The 20,419-nt window shown below is 37.6% G+C and overlaps 1 protein-coding gene across 6 annotated transcripts in view; it reads left to right on the forward strand.

Annotated features, from left to right (window-relative positions):
* SLC9A9 (solute carrier family 9 member A9) overlaps positions 1–20,419 on the forward strand; it is a 210,794-nt gene that overhangs the window by 171,223 nt on the left and 19,152 nt on the right. The window contains exon 15 of one of the 6 annotated variants that reach the window (XM_040566691.1): positions 5,325–19,764. The exons of the other annotated variants lie outside the window; for them this stretch is intronic. Within the exon in view, the coding sequence (XP_040422625.1) occupies positions 5,325–5,358 (34 nt within the window). The 3' untranslated portion in view covers positions 5,359–19,764. Of the gene's footprint in view, positions 1–5,324; positions 19,765–20,419 lie in introns of those variants that run through there. 6 annotated transcript variants of the gene reach the window in all.

A 20,419-nucleotide genomic window follows, 5' to 3' on the forward strand; every position in this document is an offset into this window, starting at 1 on the left:
TTCCTTCCAAGACATTTGTTGAAAAATGTATCTGCTTTTTCCCTCATGATCTAGTAAATCTTCAACTGCCATAACCATATACGTTAATACCAATACAATAGTATAGCCAAAATTCTTTAGCATTGTTGGTTTTGTTAGTGAATATTAAGGAGTTCATATTTAGGTATTTCATTCCAATCCTCTGATTCTCAGTGAAGCACTGCATCTCTTCTCTTCTCCAGTTCTTGCTCCTCTTCTGCCAGTATCCAGTTGCAATTGTATAGTTCCCCCATCTCTTTCTGTATTTTGTGTCCACCTGAGTTTGAAAGGGCCTTAAATCTGTAGCTCAGCTCAAGTTGGAATTTTCAATAGACGCAGATGTTTTCATGTTAGCGCTCTTAATTTTCCTCTCTGCTTTTTCATATTTTTTTTTTTTCCAAAACAGACTATGGCTACTAGTAAAATATGTTTTTCAGGATGCTGTTCTATTTTTAACAGATGACCTTCAGTTTAGGTAGATACAGCTTAAAAAATATAGTAGCAAAAGACCAGACAAAAACACAATCATTTGTTCCATTATCTCATAAGATCTAGGTTTCTCTGTGCATACCTCACATCCCTTACTGAGGATGTGCACACCCTCAATCTTACAGCATGACTGTGACATTCTATGATAACTATTTATAGGTAGTACCGAAAGAAGTACAGAAAATGGAAAAAAAAAATCAGAATATACCTCACTGTTTGGTGAGATGCACTTGTGGCATCTCAAAGTGATGGGAAAAGTGATAGGGAAAGCTCTAGTAAGTATATGAAGGAAGACTACATGTTCTCCATATGATGAAACTCTAGTCGACCTAAAGGAGTTTGGAAACTGAAACAGCGGGCTTTGTTGGAAAGAGGTAAAAAAAAAAAAAAAAAAAAAATCATGGTTCACAGCACAAGTCAAAGGTCAAAGTTAGCAAGGCACAAAGTACAGTGCCTTTTAGATCTGCCTGTATCAGTAGACAAAAAAGCTTTATTGTAAGTATATGTTTTTAAGCTCTCATTCTACCATCTATAAACACTTGCCTAGCATTTTGTAGTTGCAACAGGCTTCCAATAAATACTCATCCTTTAGGAGCATAGCTGTAAAACCTATCATCTTTTCAGAACCCTTTGGGCCTAGAGTATCTAACCACAGGTCAGTTATTAAATTGCTGCCAGAACTGAGATTGCAAGACAACCACTAGATACCATATGTAATGTTTTCAGCCTCTGTGAGACTGTTGTAACTATTGTCTACGAGCAATAATTTTTCTCCAAAAGGTCTGAAGGGACTCTTGTAAAACATGAAGAGTTGAAACTTGGGTAAACATCATAAGTCATGCTTCCTTAGACCAATTTAAAATAAGTCTGTAAGATCCTTTCATTCTGGCCATCCTACAGCATCTTTGATCTAAATTTCTGCATGTTTAACATCACTTAAAAACAACCTGCATAAAAGAAACGGTATTCTAGTGACCTCCAACCTGTAAGTTAAAAGATCTCCATCAATCAACAAGTATTTGCATCGCATTATTGTTTTTATTGGAATCATCCATTTTCTCGCTCAAACCATTAGTGCAACATTTTCAACAGGCTTTCAAGATGCATCATGACTGGTTTTAGAAGCTACATGCAGACACATTTTCCAGACACACAGTAGTATGATCTGTTTGTTAACCTTCTTCCTATACAATAGTGTGATAAATGACATGAACGAGCTGTATGCAAAAACCAAGTACAACCTTTTTCATAAATATTAATCCAGCCATAGGTAATATAATAGAGCTCCAAACTGGGACATTTAAAAGCTCTCTATTTACTTTAGTAAGGTGATTTCCATAATTACACACAGGGTCTACCACCATTGTAATTATCCCTGTTCTTCCCCACAAAGAGCCATTGCCATGTTTCAAAGTGACACGTAAGGGGAGCAATATAGGATCACATATTTAAGTGTAGCTCTCCACCTCCAGCTTGAAAATCGCAAGCTGGCAACCTTGTGATTCAGAATAACCTGCTGCTGTATTTTCTCCATCTGTCAGTACCTGGAGAAGTCTCAATGGCATAGAACAAAATACCTTTCTCAACCATCAGTTGCTTTGATACAGCAAGAACAGGGGAAGTGCTGCCCACTGCTTCATTAACAAAATTGCCTCTCGGTAATCTGTGAAATACCAAAGTAGCTAAAATCCTCTTTAGCCTTACTGCTTCATGGTGGTTTCTCACACCCCACCCCTCATTCCCCCACCCCCCTTTTTTTTTTTTTGCAAAAGCACTGAGTTGTCTTCCATTTGCAAATCAGCACTTCTCCGTATAAACGTATTCAGTTTATATTTTGTTTAGAGACTTTTAAAGATTTTGTTTTCCACAATTCAAGCGCAAGTCTCTCAGGGTTCCTCATTCTTCACTGAGACCACCCCAGCATAGCTGCTGCTTAGGAAACTGCAAGTTACAATACCAGCAGGCCATCAGTAACAGTCACTGGAGAAGGCAAATGGCTAAGCTTGTGTGAACGGAAACCAATTTTCTGATTTTCATAAGCATTTGATAATGTCCTACTAATGAAACTTAACTTTCTCTTTATTCCTGATAGATGAGAGCATGCTCTGCATCTTACTTAATTTAAGGGCTATGACAACTCTTGCATGCTTGCTCTACTTCTAGCAGTGCAGTGCCTATCCTGAGAACAGGGTGCATTCCCCAACAGTCCTATCCTGGGAACGGGGTACATTCCCTAACAGTTGGCCCACCCTGAGCCGTGCTGCTCCTGCCACTGCACTGCCACAAGCTAGCTAACATAATACTCAGCAGGAGCTGCCAAGGCTGCAGTTGCACTGAGGTATCAGTGAATCTGGGGAATAAGTGACAAATCAGAAAAATGAACTTTGGCATTTCAACAACAAAAAAAGGTCCTGGCTCACAGAGCCGACAGCTTTTCAGAAGAACAATCCAGCTCACCCACTCCATTTTCCACCCTCTCTCTGCACAGTCCATGCAGTTGGGAAACCCCAGATGCTGTGGCCTATGGCTCCATGTCCCCAGGGGCAGCAGCACCCCAAATTCCCCAGCGCAGGGCTTTGGCAAAGCCCACCTGCTCACCGTATCGGAAACAACTGAGCGCTTCCTGTGCTCACTGCAGTTCCCATGATAACTTCAGTCTCCAGCACCAGTGTATGAGCATGGAGTGGGCGGGAGGCATTACCTGTCCTTTTTACCAAAATTAATAATGGTAGGATACACAGATTTTTTCCATCAGCAGTTTGCTATTTTTCTTTACTCAGATGTTCTCCTAAAAGCAACTCCTCCTCTTCTGTGATTACAAGAGGGTAAAAATGTAATTCTTTCTATGGAAGTATTTTGAAGACTGAAATTTCACTCAAGTACTTTAAAAATTGTCCATGGCTGGTTCCCACACCACTGATTCTATGCCAGGTGACATCAGGAGATATCATCTACTCCTGAAAATGAATCGCTTTCCCTAATGATTGGCATTTTCACCAATGAGCAATCATTCCATGAGATGCACATGTCAAGACAGTAGGCAAGTCCGTTTTCGTGCTGCTGCTACATGTCTTAATTTTGTTAGTACAGCTTGGACATAAATCAAGGGTATTACAAAACAGTCAGGATATTTTTATTTAAGAATGACTAATTTAAGGAGGAAAACTTCACAAAATATTCAAGAGTTACTGAATCATAAATTCCCTGAGGTTTAAAAATAGCAATCCTTAGCAACCCCTATTTTACATATATTTAAAGCATATGATAGATGTTTGCAAGCTAAAGGATCATAGGCTTTACTTCCAGGCTGCTGAACAGTTTCACTGCGTAACTTTGCAGGAGTTGTGTGGGTCATGAACAGCACCACGAAAATCAAGAGGAGCTTTTCCATCCATTTTAATACATGCAGGCCTGGGCACGCAGTTTTCGAGCCAAAGCTCTGTAATGGATATTGCAGTAGAGACTCAGCACAGTTCTCAAAGCACCTCACAGTATTTATTCTTTCAAAATCACCCATGATGTAAATATTACTGTTCCCTTTCTGCAGCTGAATAAACCACAATATACAGTAATTAAGGTACCGATTGTTGACCCAGATGTCTATTTCTGCAGATGCAGTGACAATAAATTGCACCTGTAACTTTACCTTCACAGATGATTCACACTCTTTATAAGAAATTTCTTTCTTTTAAATTGTGTACTTGCCAAGAGATGAGAAAAATGTTTGTGCTCTGGTAGACAGTCAAGAGAGAACAGAAATGTTTAAAAACGGTGGAAAGAAAGAAAAACATTAACTTGATAGATCCTGTATAGAAGTCCTGCTTTTGCTCTTAAGTACTAGAGAGATTTTAAGACATTAAGCTAAAATTGGAGTCCTCTGCCTAATCATAGTTATATCTGCCTAATATCTGCCTAATCGGAGTTATATCTGTGAACACATCAGAATATCGCATTACACAATTTATGTATAGAAGAAAAAAGAAACTTCAAGATATTCCCAAATAATTTCGTTAAAGAAAAAGTAAAAAGACTGCATGGAAACATTTCAGGAGCATTAGAAATCCCTATTTTGCTATTGTTCCAGCTCTCATCAAAATTTTCTCATCAGATTTTGTGTTGACTAGAGAAGAAAGCTGCAAAACTGGCCAGTGAGCATTTCTTATGCTGACTGATTGATGGCTGCTGGCAGGGTCAGTGTTCTTGCTACAAAAAATTAGAAGAAACAACAGAACAAGAAACACATTTTATAATTCAGCTTTTGTGCACTTCTTATATAGTTGGAGAGCCATTACCTTCATACAGATGAAGTGATGAAAACACAATAATGCTGCTGTTATGTAAATGTAACTGCCATTGCATAAATGAGGGACTGAAGGTTTCTATATATACAGATACGCTGCTCTGTCAAAATAATGCTTTTTTGTAATACAGAGGAAAAATAGAGGGGGGGGAGGAATCCAATGAAAGCAACTGAATCAATAAAGATAGTGGAAGAAAATCTTAGTCCCATCAGAATAGGTGGAAATATTACCACTGGCATCAGTGAAGTCAGGATTGCACTGTACCTCTATAACTGGATTGAAAGCTCTTCTTTTTGAATGCTGAGTAACGTTGACAGTGAAATATATTTTAAGTGACAACAAAAGGCAATTTTCTAGCAGAAGGGATTCTGAATAAGGTCAAGCAAAACCATACATAAGCTTGAGATCAGGTTTAATATAGCCTTTTGGACCTGAAAATGAGGGAAATTTTCCTATTTGCAACTAAGAAGTACAAATTTTGGAAAACATCTTCTTTGACCTACTTGTACGTGGAAGCCTGATGGTTTCAGTGGACTTCCTACTGAGATGAATGCTAATAGTATATGTCCTTTCCAAAATGTACACACTTGCCAGCATTACAGTATCCATATTTTTCCACTGCTATGCACAATGAATACAAAATATGTTTTAATATTATGCAAAGCAACACCTTACAGTAGCTAAAAATATAATGATTCCTTAAAAATGACATAACCATTTGACATGCCATTTAAAAACTCACGTTAAACTTCTGTCCTTTCCACAAGTGGTTGTTATTACATTTCTCTTCTCACCCTTCTTCCGTTGTAAGAGAGAAACTGATGCATGTGTTTTCTGAGGGGAATGATTCACTGGTTTCTACAGCTGGAGTGCCAACCTTGACTATTCTTGGAAAACCCAAATGAGCACTGATGAGCATATGGTTACTTGAGAGGTGCTGTGCATTTCTCTCACTTCAGCTCTTATCAGGTGACATCATTTACCTTTGCAGTAATCTGATTAGGGGAAAGTAATTCTAGAGTACCAGAGCTGGTGAAATGGGACTGAAACACACCTTGTTGCATTGTGCAGATGACTAAGAATATTAACTGCATTTGGCCTTTACCAGTTGACAACTTTTTAAAAAAGGTTGAAGCCTATGCAGAACGCTGCTCTTTGAGAACCTGATCTATCTCACATATCAGGCTGCCATATAGAGGCTTCATAAATGAACTGAATAGATTCAAGCCCTGGTTCTTAAAAAAAATTCCTAGACTTAGAAGAAATTCCAGAGTCCATGTGGCACAGCCCTATGCTTCGCTCCTCTTAATCTGCATTTCATGACATTTTCTCTTATTTTACTATATTTGAATCCTGTCTTAAAAAAAACTAGACTAATAATTCTCTGCTAAAAACATGCCAAATGCCAAAATGGAATAAATTTAATTCCTTGTGCAACCCAAAGTCCTGACAGAACTGCTAACTGATAAATCTTATTTCTGTCATAATAATTGCCTACAAATGATCCACAGCAGAGCAAGAATCCTTGGTCAGGTAAGCAGCACAGAGCAAGATCAGACCCTCTCAACTCTCCACTGTCATACCAGCCCTATGCACAGCTGTCTACTTTGAGCACAATAAAATCATCCAGTTGTAGGTTTCCTTGCTGCTGGATGAAGTCTTCACGTGCACCTTTCTGACTTAGCACAGAGTTAGAAGAGCTGCAGGCAGGACCCACGGCAGGTTCAGGGCCTGCCGTACTCACGCTGCACTACTTACAGTGAGGGCTGTCAGGGGCAGCCTCAGACCATAACGGAAATACATTAATTACAATAATGTCTTTCAGTATTTGTTGAAAGAGAGAGGTATAAAGGAAATGGACTGTAGCTTTGAGAAAATTCAGCTTTTAGTAAGCACTGTAAGGGCCAAAATAATTTGACAAATTTCAAAGGATTCTCCTTACTTGCTGTCACAATCAAAGTACAATAAAGTCCCACAGTGTGTTTACCAGGCTCCTTGGAAGTAGCTACTCCCATGTCCGTACCTGAGAGCTCACGAGTATCCAGATCGCCCAGGATAACAGACAGTCTGAACTTGAAGTGTCAGAAATCCATACCGTAAGAAAATGATGTGGCCAGCAGAGTGCTTAAGGGCATTCAGACTACATCGACTGCCCTCCCCACAAACTGCTAGAAAATCTTTGGCTAGCTTTCTTGGTTTTTCCCTATCTAGGCTATCCTTTTGTCTCTTTCTTATTCTATCTATACGTAGCAACTAGCAAAATGCAGTCAAGACTGTCACAAGGACCTCCAAATGTTTCTATAATGAAAATACAAACATCATATACATACTACCACAAATCTCAGTCTCTTCCATACCTTAACTAATCCATAAATCTAAAATAAACTCATTAATATCAATACCGAATTGGACAAAACTCCTGCGTAGTTCTTACTGTGATTCAAATGTTGTCCTTCAGTATTAGAACAGCCCAACACGCATCTGTGACCTTAAATTAAGACTAAGTAGGCATTTTCTAAGATCAGTTGGGTCAGGTTTGGTTTGGTTTTGTTTTAAAAAAGAATTTTTTCAGAGTATCACTCAGAAGGCATTTTGGTGGGTTTTTAGTTGTTGTTCTTGCTTGTTTGGGGGTTGTTTTTATTTTGATGTTTCCTTTATCATTTTCAAGGTTTCCTGTAGGGAGGTATAACATGTCATCTTCGGGCACCTTTATTTCACATATTTCTGTGAAGCAGAAAATACCCTCTGCCAATTTGAGACAAACTGCCACCAACAATGTTGGTGTAGGTACATTTACCAACCAGATTAAGATGACCTTCTTGAAGACAAGCTTGTTTTCCTTTCAAGCTTCTTAATACTATGTCCTGGCACAATACCCCAACTGCATGTCCATAGCTGCAGTATCTGCCATGCAGGAAGGAATAAGCTTCTGTTACTCTGATAGGTGCGAAAGGCATGCATCTCACGAACTTCAGAACAGAAGGTAGTGTCATTCCACAATGTATTGACTAATCATTTTCCATTTTAACAACTCTTTTTTTTTTTTTACAAAGATGTAGATATATACTATACTATCTGAATACCTCTAATGAGAAGTATTTCAGTGCTCTTCATAGGAGAACCAGAACGTGTCTCAAAAACATCAAATTACATATTGAATGAATAATGATATATAATCATTTTAAACCAGCTAATGCACAAGCCATTCATCCCTTAATACTAAAAACAATGCTTAATAATAAATCCAAGCTAGAATGAGAGATAAAATACATCTTATTATAGTATGAGCAGAGCACTAAGTGTCAAACAGCACTAAGAATTTTTTTCTCAAACACAGAATTTGCTTTCAGTAGAGCAATAGATAAGTAAATATGTTTCAGGTCACAACTAAAGAGTATGTTTAGATTTAAGAGCAGAAACTTGAATACTTCCTGCTGTTCTTTGGGCAGATATCAAAGCAATGCCATCAGTTCTTGCTTTTCTAAAAGCCAGAGTAAATTATAACCAATCCACAAAAACTACCTGCATTCAGTACCATACAGGAGATTTGCAATATAATTCACAGACCTAATCCAATCTTAATGTTCTGTTGACGTGGAAAAGCATAGAGCAAAAACTTAAAAACCAAATTTCAGGCTTAGTAATCACAGAGGTCAGACACTGTAGATATTTTTAAAGTATTTACAGGTTTACATACAAAGAAAAATGAAATAATGTTAAGTCAGCTGTTACTGATATTGAATTACGATGTAACATGTTAAATGCAGAATTCTGAATGTAACGCTCAATTTGAAAATGAGGAGATGAGTTATTACCTATGTATTAAAAGGTGAGTCATGGCTGGAAAAGAAAAATACCTGTAGCAGCAGATATAAAAAGGGAAAAGAACAGATCCAAGGGAAGGGTGGTGATCACAGGACATTTGTTTCATTTGTAACCAGAATGGGGACCTGATAATGCACAGAAATTCCCTTAAACTCAATCTTAGCAGTGAAATGAGGAATATTATATGAATCTAAGTGTAAGAGAGTAACTGAGGAAGGAACTTAGCCTCTTAGCCCACTGCATAGTGTGTCGCGTCGTGTCCCCCCCACACACACACGGCTTCTTGCAGTACCAGCTGTTTCCTTTCCTTCTTTCTCAGCAGCTTGATTTACTTATCGAGGTCCTCCTTCCAAAGCCATGGCTACTAGGGAGCAGAGCCCTGATCAGAAAAGGCAGACAATATCTAGTTGGTAAAGGAATGGTCCAAGAAAAGAAGACTTATGGAGCTAGAATATTTGAGGAGAACAGGTTTATCTGACAATTTTTGCATTAATTGGCAAAGCACTCTTCCACATATTTAGTGAGATAACAAGTAAGGCATGATTACTGTGCCCAATTTTGTGATCTTTATGTCATTAAGACCACACAAAAACAGTCCAACAGAAAAACTGCTTAATGTTGTCAAAACCTAGTCAGTTAGGTTGATTTTTAAGTTGATTTTTTTTTCAAAATACTCATTTAGCTTTCCTTCCTACGCATGTTTGCTGTGAACACTTTTCTTGCTGACTCCACCACCCTCTTTTTTTTTTTTTGTGCCCAGCTCCAAATACAGAGGCGGTGTATCTGGAGTACAAAAGAAATAGTTATAACATATGCATACTTATTGTGTACAAAGGTGTGTATTACACACACTGGAAAAGGGTCCACTGTAATTAGAAAATTCTCTGCCACACACCCCAGCTTTTTCAGTACAGGAAATCCTTAGCATGACCAGACAATAATCTTCTGGATAAGCATGTAAGCCCAGAAACACAGTGCACTAGACTGCACGGCATTTGGAAGCAGAGAGGAACAACCCCAAGTAAAAGAATATCCAGCTTTTTATTTTTTTGAGTAAATACTTTTCTTGGCTAACTAGTGTAAATGGAATTCCATAAATTTCAACTTTGCAGGCAGACATCCTGAGAAGAGTTGCTAATTCTAACAATAATTCTTTGATTTAGTACACTATTTCTCACCTATTTCCTCTTCAGTCTGTCACCCAAAGATATCAATTACTTGTTGCTTTCTGTATACGCTGACTTGATTTGCATAGATGTCTCACATGAATTACTCCTTCTATTATTGCGTTTCTCAGTGTAAACAATTTCCTCAAATGGCTTGCAGTGCTGAGCTCAACTAAAATATATATTACGCTCCTGGTGTATTTAAGACTGTAATTTTTTTTTCATATAATAGCTATAACATAATTTATAGGATAAACTCAAAGATATAAAACCATTGAATTCAAGGACACGCTTGCCGTATATTTAACTGAAGGTATAAGAGCATGAAAAGCACCATAACAGGGAGTCCTGTCATTCCCCCAAAAGCATCCAAAACAAGTTAGAAGCTTCCAAGCTTTTACATATACTGATGCTTATCAACCTAAATGGGAGACATGGTGCTCTCCATTTGTGAACCCAGAAACACCTACATTTTCTGGTGGCTAAATTTCTGCCGAGTGTTTGCATTTCCACCAGTGAGAAAACAAAGCACACTAACTGCTGGAGCCTCCATCCTGGAGCGTATCTCACACTACAGCTGATCACAAAGACGAGGTACTTCCTTTTCTGTTCTCAGAGACACTTCCAGCCCCCACAGTGGCACAGGGTGCTCCTGTCTCAGAACAGAAATGCCTGCCCAACCACGCTGGCTAGACAGGATATAAGAAAGGGAAGCAATCGACCTTTGGAGGGTTTGGAGGGCTGTGTTGCATAAGCTTGCTAACTCTTTTCAGCTGACAGCTTTTTTTTATCCTACTGTGGGTCTGTTGGCATTACAAAGAAAAATCTCTTCCCTTTCTCTCAGCATTACCCGGGATTAAGCAGGGTGGAGAATTTATACCCAGTCTTCATTCAAAGTTATACTGGACCAACAGTGATATTTTAAAACTTATTTGAAGTAGTGCAAAACTGAGTGGACACCTGCAGTTCACAAGACACTTAACAGAATTTATGAATTAATTACTTAAGTTTCAGTGGTACAGCTCTGAACGTAACCATGCCCTGACCTAATGAATTAGGTAGCAAAACAGCAATGAGCACTCTGGTTGCTCTTTGGAGAGATGCCAAAATTTAGTAACAAACAGAATAAATTAACTTCATGAACAAATCAATTTTTCAAAAAGTTCCCATCTGTGTTTTGCACTGGCTCCTGGTATGAATACATTAATCTGTGCACATGTACAAGTAGGCTAATGGGCATTTTGTGTATTCAAACACCCATCAGCATACTATGCCTTCATTACAAACTACAATATGAGCAGGACTCCAAAAGTCTGATTTTGAGATGAACTTTTTCGAGATGAACTGGATTTCTTACTTCTGTTGTTACAAACTTTTTTTTTAATATATGAATAGTTATATCAATTAAGTCCTTAAAATCAAAACCTGAGCATATTCCTGTGCTTTCAGTAATCTTTTTGTAGTTTTTCTGTATCTACAGACAAAGCCACTTCATTAATCCTTTAATCATATAAACGAGATTTAAATACCCAGATTGAGAATGTTTTTGAAGGCTTTTGAGACTAGATGACATTTGGTCATGTTTGTTGCAAATAAGAAAAGTTTAATGCATTAAAAAAAAATCCAAACTTCAAGGACTTAAGCTTTTTTTTTTTAAAAAAAAAAAAAAAAAAAAAAACACCATTCTGTGTAACAAAAGCATCCTGGTACTATCCATTGTCTCCAATAGTTTATTTACCCTCACTTTCTCTCAAAGATGGATACAAACAGATTTTTATTCCAATAGACTAAAGACTGCACACCTGTATGCATCTATAGGAGACAAATACAGTTGCTGCCATCAGCAGTAGAAATTACTACAAAATGAGGTGCTTTCAAAAATGCATTTTTAATAACCAAAATGTGTTCTACATTTGTGCATATGCAAGTAGCTATTAGTGAAGGCGCCAATACTTATTAAGAACATGCAACAATAATAATGAATGTACTCAGCATAATTTTTCCTTTATTTATACAAACTGGCATGAAACTAATATTCAGAGTATAATCCTGTTAGCAATAGTAAAACACCTTGAGACCAGAGATCTTTGTGCTCCTTGGAGAATTTGAATACCCACCAGCCATGCCATGCTTTCATCAAAACTTCATTTAAAATTAGTCTCCAAGACTCCTCCTGCCTGAAATTGTCCCCAGCAAAAATGGGAGATTTTTATCAGAAGATAATGCACAACGGGACAAGATGACAAAAAAAAAAATATTAAGCCCATTCTCATATCAAATAGAAAACACAAAAGCTTACATGGAACTCACACAGGAAATCTGGGTTACAATGAATCACTCTGCAGTGTGGGGTGGCTACAAAGCTAACATGGTTTTCAAATACATAATCCTGCCTTTACAGTGTCATCCTTGAGTGCTGAGTATTTTAAGTGCTATGAAGAGGTGTTGCTAAAACACAGCCAAGTATAAGTTGTTAACACAGCTGGAAGCAAAAAGAATAGCCATAGGAAAGAATGAGATGGGGATTGCAAGTCTGAGTGCTCACCTAGATAAGAACAGGAAAGAAAAGAACAGCATTTTATAAAAATCATTTGAAGAACATGCAGTTACTCTGCTCTACTAAATAACCACTGCTTTTGACTTTTTTTTTTTTTTTTGAGTTTTTACATGCTGACTTGAAATACATCTTCAAAAAGCAACCTGCATACCTGCATTGGTAGTCCATGTCCCGAGTGAACTTTGACCAGACTATGTCAGTTGGGAGAAAATTCTGATACCTGCACAGCAGATTTCACCTTCTATTTTTTCTTCTTACATATGCTGAACTGAAAATCACAGTAGACTTCCTAGTAGCACTGTGCAGTTTTGCCAGCAGAATTTGGCCACCTTTTTTTAAACACATTTTACAGAGGCACCACTAAGCCCTAAGTGCTACCTATAAGTAGCAACTTAAATATATTACCGTGTGACTCTTTGCTACCAGAAATTTGCAAAAATGTTTAAAAATCTGCATTAAAGAATTTTTAAGAAATGTTTCTTACTGAAAGTTTTATCACTTTAAAAAAAAGTTTAGAATATTAGTAGTAACATTTGCCTTAATCTGAAAGAGTATTTTAAAAATAGATTAAGAGATTTCCAAATAAAAATTTGTAGGACAAATTCCTAATTTGTACAAGTTACTTCAGTTCCATCACATCAAAGGAATTACTTGCAATTACATGTCATATCCAGGAGAGTATCTCTGTCAGGGTGAGCTTCTCTGAGGACACGTCTAGTTGTCTGTAAAACTGGGATCGCTGGCAGCGTAACTGGCAACATTAGGTGGGGCGTAATTGTCTGTATGGTGGCAATAATGCTTTAATCAAGAATCAGATGTGAAGGCTGGAAATTTGTTTTTCTGTCACCTTGTTTGAGAATTAATCTGATGCTAACTCTAGTCATATTTGCTTGCTTCCCAAAAATATACATACAGCACATTGAACCTTACTGTAGCTACAGAAAGACATTGCTAACGTTTTCTGAGTATGACAAGGCGTGAGTCCTTAGAACCCAGCACTTAAAAATTGTATCATGTTTCATAAAATAAATTTATGACTAAACTCTGATATAAAAATATATCATGCTTGTCATCCTACCATCACCCCAAGTTGCCAGATTTACTGCCAAAGTTTTAAAAATAGATTCCCACAGAGATTTGTTTCACATTCTGGAAGTACTTATAGCCACTGAAGGAGGTGTAAAGGGGCTAGGAATGCAACCAGTCATTTTTTCACATAAGAAAAATTGTTTCCTCAAACCAGTTGCCAACTAAAACATTGCCACAAGTACATTGCTTTCAATATGTTCAGATCTTCATTTCTGACACTCAGTGAGGCTGCACAAGTCATCCTTTTTGATGTGTTTGTGGCTCCCACCACCCACCAGAACAGAGGCCCAGTACATCCAAACAGGCAGCAGTGCTCCCAACAGTGGGGTAGAGTGAACTTAGCCCATAGCACTACGGTATTCTCCATTTGCAGAGGCTGTGGGAGCAGTCTGTGTTAATAATCCAGCTTACAGAAGGGCACTGCCAGTCAGCTGCCTGGGCCTCTTGTCTGCTGGGCACCGCTCAGGCACACCCAGCACCAGCACGCAGCCTCCTGAGGGAGTGCTGCAGTGGCTGTGGTAATGTGTTACCACACTGCCACTTACACGTACAGGCTCTTGGCTTACTTATTTTTGCAAGATGCTTTATTTACTCAGAAATGCAAAAAGGGGAGGGATGCTGAAATTCCGTCCAAATCAGATAGTTGCAGTTTTTGGAGTCCTGTCTTTTTGATAAGTCACAAGGACCTCCCGGATAGGGAGACTGTGCTGTGCTAGTAAGTCACGTTGGGTTGGGCTTATACTGCTCTTGTGTTTCAAGCAATTTAAAGCAAAACTCCACAAAACATAAAACACAACCTACGTACATCAAATATACAACAGAAGGGACATGAAACAACTTGCAAAGAGAAAGTTTTATTTTTGTTTTATGAGTTCTCTAATGCTGTGATGATCAAGAGTTAGACAAAAATTAGATTTCATATTATTTTATGTGGAAAAGCACAGATCAAATAAAAATAAATACTGTTCTTAGTAAGCTCTGTCACACAGACTATGAGGAAAGAACGGTGGGTTTAGTGTGTTGAGTCCTTTTTCTGTGCTTCACAATTGCACTTGATTTTAGGTTTTCTACAAATTAACTTCCTACCATCTCTTCATGAAACCTTTATGCTTTCTTTCGTTCTTTCCCCATATGGTTTTCATTATGTTTTGCTCATGGCTTAGATTTATAGTGTACTTCTAAACAAAAAAAAAAAAAAACATTCTGTGACAATCCTTGCTAACAGTATTATGAATTACTAATAGTAGCTGTTAGGCTGGGGAAAGATACCTGAACATTATGTTATTCTGACATCTCCTGGGAACTAGGACAGGTAGAGGGGAAGCAACCAATAACCTGCAAAACCCAGGAAAAGCAGCTGTGTATATTGGGTAGGAATCTTTCTTCATGAATTACAGGGCAGTAATTGCTTCACCTTTGCTACAGGACTTAAGAACAGCTGACAAACCTCACTAGTCCCCAGTCTCAGTTTAACACCTTCTCCTTATCCCAGCACCCTTATCCTTTCACAGGGTGAAATGCACAGAGATTCAGGCTAATGCTTTGGGAAACGTAGAAGAAAATTACAAAACAGAATCTGATAAGAGAATAGGCTGTGGTGTTGGAAGACTGATAACTAACAATTATTGCATCTTGTTTGGGCATTTAGGAATAGAAAGATATTTGAGAGTGTAATTCTGGAGAGTGTAGAGGAGATGGCTGCCTGTGACATAGCAGTAAGCTTTAAGAAGATATTTTAAGGAACTTTACGTATTTAGAGTTTAAGTCTTAAGCACTTTTCTAAGGAAACTCTACGCAAGTGTAAGAGACAGACACAAAGAATGTGCTTTCTGGAAAATTTAAGATTGATAATGGGAGCTAGGATGCATAATGTGAGCTAGGATGCTTCACCAAGCAGAGGCAGAAGGAGAGTTCCTACTCCATAGAGAGACGAATGACAGGGTGGGGTAAATCCATGAAAATGTCGTCAATCAGATAAAATCTGTGGAAACAGAAAAGGAGGAGTCCTAGCAGGACAGAAAAAAAGGAGAGCAGACTATGCGCATGAACACCCCTGGGATTTAGCATGACTAATTGTTGCCAAGCCTAAAAACTGGGGGATGAGTCAGCAGCCCCTCAGCAGGATCTCTCTTAACACCAGCAGCACACTGAAATGCTTCACTCTTCTTTTAAAGTTGCAGTGTTACAGCTTCAAAAGTTAGACAATCTTGCTATTGTCAGTCAGTCCCTTGTGTATGCAGTACACAGTTTGTATCATGGTGTGCAATGTTTTTTTCAACAAGGCCCACTTTTTCTCATCAGATGGCTCTTGTTCCCATTTCAGTGTCAGTGCACGTCACTTTTCTCTGACCTCCTTCCCACTGTAGGGCTTTAGTCACCTCCCAGTTCTCCATCCAAACATCAGAAGTGAACGAATACAGGGAGACTAAGCTGGTGAACCTCCCCCCCCCCCAGTCTAGTTTGCCTAAGAGACACCTAGACACAAAATTCATCTGATTAAACTATTTGTTATCCCTTTTTACTACCTCCCAATCACCATGCTCCCATTAATTTCTATGATGTGTTCCCAAATGCACATGTAAAATCATTTATCTTAGCATTTGTGAGACAGATCATCAGGGCTGGTTCAGAACTGGAGGAGAGAGGAAAGTGAATCACAAATATTTCCTAAAATCGTCCCTTGGTTATTGAAAAAGCATTCAAAATTGGAATATTTATGAGTTCAAATAATTTAGCTGCTTTCCTATTGCCACAGGAGTGCCATGAAGTAAAGCTTACTGACAATTTTAATGAGCACACCATTCCACCATTGTGTACTTAAATTCCTTGAAACAATGTTTCATCTGATCAAGCGTTTTATAATATATTATTTAGATTACAATATATTGCCTAGTCATAGTGGGGTGCTTTTAGGTATCACTATACCACCAATACAAGATCCAAAATATTAATATAAGCACTGTACATTTGAATTCTTCATCCCTTTTGTTAGGCCATCGCCCAATGTTAATCTTTACAGTTTCTCAGACATACATGCACACACGGACCTACCACTATACTAACTAAAAACCATACCGCAGGTAAAGACCATGCCGAAGATTAAAACAAAGTGACTTCATACAGCAGGGTCACAAATACTAACTGGGAGTTGGACCTGCTGCCCAAATTCCTCAAGGAAACCACTAAGCATTTTCTGGAGATTTGCGATGCTCTGGGCAGAACTTTAAGATGATGCTGTTCAGCAGGGCCTAGCTAAAGACCATGAATTAACTGTCTTAGTTTCCTTAGAAGCATTGCTGAGATGCAGACAAAAAAACTACCTGACACATGTCATGCCAAAACTCTGCTAGGTCTGCTCAAGAGTTCTGTCTCATCCATAAACAACCACAGGAGCCCAACTCATCCATTCAGATAATGTTACTGCAGCTGTAAAGGAACATGCTGTCATCTTTTCTTACAGGAAAAAAAAAAAAAAAAAAAAAAAAAAAACTTTGCTTCTCAAGATAATGTTGCAAGAAGAGTTCCATTGCCAAAACTGTGAGGTCAAAATAGCAGTTTGCTATTAAACCTTTCCACTTCCTATGTCAGCACCACCTTTGGATATGCTGACCTGATGAGGTTCACAGAACACCTCACAGACTGTCCCAGCATGACGGAAGTGAAAACACGCACTGCTCAGGCACCTCTCTCACCCCTTCACAGTAAGTGACAATCAGCCTGCTACTACAAGAGAAATGACTAGAAATAACAAAAGCAAGAAGGGAATTACAGAGTGAGAATCTAACTTCTGAACACTTTTATAGTAAATGCAATTCACAAGCACAGCAAAGGGCAGCACAGGGTTGTGGCAGTACTCCACCACCTCGCCATGCTCTGATGGGGAACAAGTGTGTTAGGCAGAGCACCTCACTTTGCCCCCCCCCAGTTCAGTTCTCAACCTCTCTGCAGATACCTCTGAGGGAGGATACCTATGAACTGCATGACAAATTTTTTACACGTACATTTCAAAGTGCTTGTTGAGATGACAGGACTGTCTTTACCACTAATTTAAAAGACAAACAAGATAAAAAGGGAGGGAGGAATCATGGAAAGTTAAGTGGCCTGTCAAACATCACAAACACTGAGGACTAGGAAGACTGTACGCCTTTTAGTTTCTTGTGTCATATACCTTCCAACACACTTCACTACCTTGTGAACCATGTAAAGTCACACACTGAGTATTCTTTTCAATGTGATGGACTTGCCTGTAACCTTGGAAATCATGTTGGTTCGCTAAACTGTTTGCCAAAATATTATCAGGTGTCTTATTGTTGGGGTCATACTATTCCTCCAATTGCCTCCAGTAGTTTAAATAAGTTAATACAAATAGTTTCTCATATCATTCCGGTATTACTATTCTTACCTTACTAGTATAGTTGGTAAAAAAAAAAAAAAAAAAAAAAAAAAACACCAATCATTACAATCATTAAGCATATGCTACAATTGCTTTTTGGAGGAAAAACAATTCATCCTCCTGTTAGACAGTGTCACCAAACATCAACTTGGCTGCAAGAAGTTTGAATTTTAAGGGTCAGCCCTTTCATTTCAAATTCTTTTTAAAAGTACTTGTCTGGAATTTATCATTTACAATTGATGATTAAAGGTTAATGCTTCCTTTCATCTTTCTCCTGGTAGGAAAAGTAGAATTATTTGCAACATAGAAAATAAAACACAACCCTCATTTGAGCAACCTGTAAAAGTATTTATAAAACAGATAAAGGTAAATTAAGGTTGGCAGTTCAGCACCTTGGTGGTTAATCTGAGACAGTCGTTGAAATGAAAATATGTTTAGATGGTAAATTCATATGCTGTGTGTAATGATTTGTGTCTATTCACCTGCAGTAACACCATTAACCTAAATAAACTTGCATGAATTAATTCAGGAGTCAGCAAGTAAAAGAGGACAATGATGAAAATCAAACAGGTTATAACAACTGAGGACTTTGTTCCTTAGGACACAAGCAAATTGGCAAAAGTTGAAAAATCTCACAATTTCTGGTAGGTCCAAAAACAGTAGCTTGTATACAACACTACAACAAACATCAGTTAGTAATGTTCAGATATTTGGAAGAAAAATGCTGTTTGGAAGAAAAATGCCATATAAAACCTAGGTAGTATATACATAAACTCACATTAAGATTAGTAAATCATTTTCACGATCCACAAAAAAAATTGTGGAGGCCTGTAAACTTCACAGACTGCGGACCCCCATTCCTATGGAACAGAGGAAAAAAAAAAAAGAACAGTCCAGAAGGATAACTTCTAGAGTAATCCTAATGCTACGTTATACATTGAACCTCTGAACTTCTTATTTTTATTGCTCTGCTAAGATGATGCTTTTAGTCCACTGCATACACACATGAACACAGATACTAGGAAGCAAGTTATAACACAGGCCAAAAGATTCAGAGCTAGGTGCCTAGCTTTAGCTAAAGGTTCAGAATAATTTTGTTTACAATTGCCCAAGACAGATTTTGTATCAAACCGCATTCCTCAGCATGTGCACGCGACCTGTTTAACACACTTTATGAAATAGGAAAATAATAGCATAGGTATCCAAGTGCCATTTGTACCCTGGGCTCAATGCCCACAATGGATGAACTCTTACAATAAGGAAGCCAAACTAAATAATTATGACAAACTAGAGTTGAAATTGCACTATGATTCTTCTTCCATCCTTTCCTTTTAGGTAACTATCTACTTCTGCTAATTTCAAACTTGTAGTGATGTTCCATTTATACCACCACACAAAAAAATACGAGACCACACAAAAGGAGGGTGGATTTTTTTTATTACTAATCTTTAAATGACATGCAGCTTATCTTGCTGTCAGACTTCACCTCATGAAAAGGATCTAATCAAATAACAATCATGTGTGCCAATAACATTTTTCAGAAGTTTTAATAAAAATTGCCTCTTACCATCTTCTCAGTAAATTGGTTTAGGATTAATCTATTTGAGAGCTATGATCACAAAAGCAAGAGTAAAGTAAATTTAAAGAGTAGAGTAATGAGAGAGAAATAAACCAGAAATTTACTTTTATTTAGGTCGAAGGTAATATTGCAGATTAACAGATGCAAACCATTACACTGCATAAAATTTGTCATCTAAATGCATTTTCATGTCAAATATTGTCTCACATTAAGACTGCCAGAAGGTTACACTGTCTACCTTATTTTACTTCTGTCTACTTTGTAAATCGACATAATTTATGACTGTTTCAATAGCTGGCATTCGATCTAGGACTAAATCACACTATTAATAACGTAATAAAGTTTTATAAAAGTCACCATATTTTATTTTCTGATTTTCATTTATTTCAGTTTCAAGTTTCTTTCAGTCTCGACACCAAATAAACAATATCAAGATTTTAAAATGTAACCCTTTAAAAATCTAATTTGTTGGATAGTCAGTGTGAATTAAAAATAATTAACATTACAGGCAACAACACTCAGTAAGAACTGCCACGTTCTTTGGAAAATCTGTCTACTTCAACAGTTTGAACTATAGATACAAAAGTCTCTGCTTTTCAAATGGAATATCTTTTCAAAGTTATTTTACAGATGATTTAAATCAGAAGAAGGGAGGGTTTCATTAATAAATTCACAGAAATTGAGCAAATTACAAAAATATGGTACCTTCTGAATTGAAGAGACAGGAATCCTAGCTCAGCCAAAGCATTTTTGCATTTTTAAATACATTTTTCAGTTTATCATTCCACAAAACAGGATTACTAAAATGATATTTGACAGGTATGCTGCAAAGTTCAAGTAATATTTGTGAAGCACTGAAATATGCGCAAAGCATGATCATCTCTCAAGAGAATAGCTTTCAGTGGAAAGTATGCAAAGAACAGCCAGTAATTAAACACTTCGCAAATTTGTTGGAATAAAATAAGATTTAAGCCAAACATTTAAGCAAGAATCAAACTTGAA

The sequence above is a fragment of the Cygnus olor genome, chromosome 9 (assembly GCF_009769625.2).
Source record: "Cygnus olor isolate bCygOlo1 chromosome 9, bCygOlo1.pri.v2, whole genome shotgun sequence".
NCBI lineage: Eukaryota > Metazoa > Chordata > Aves > Anseriformes > Anatidae > Cygnus > Cygnus olor.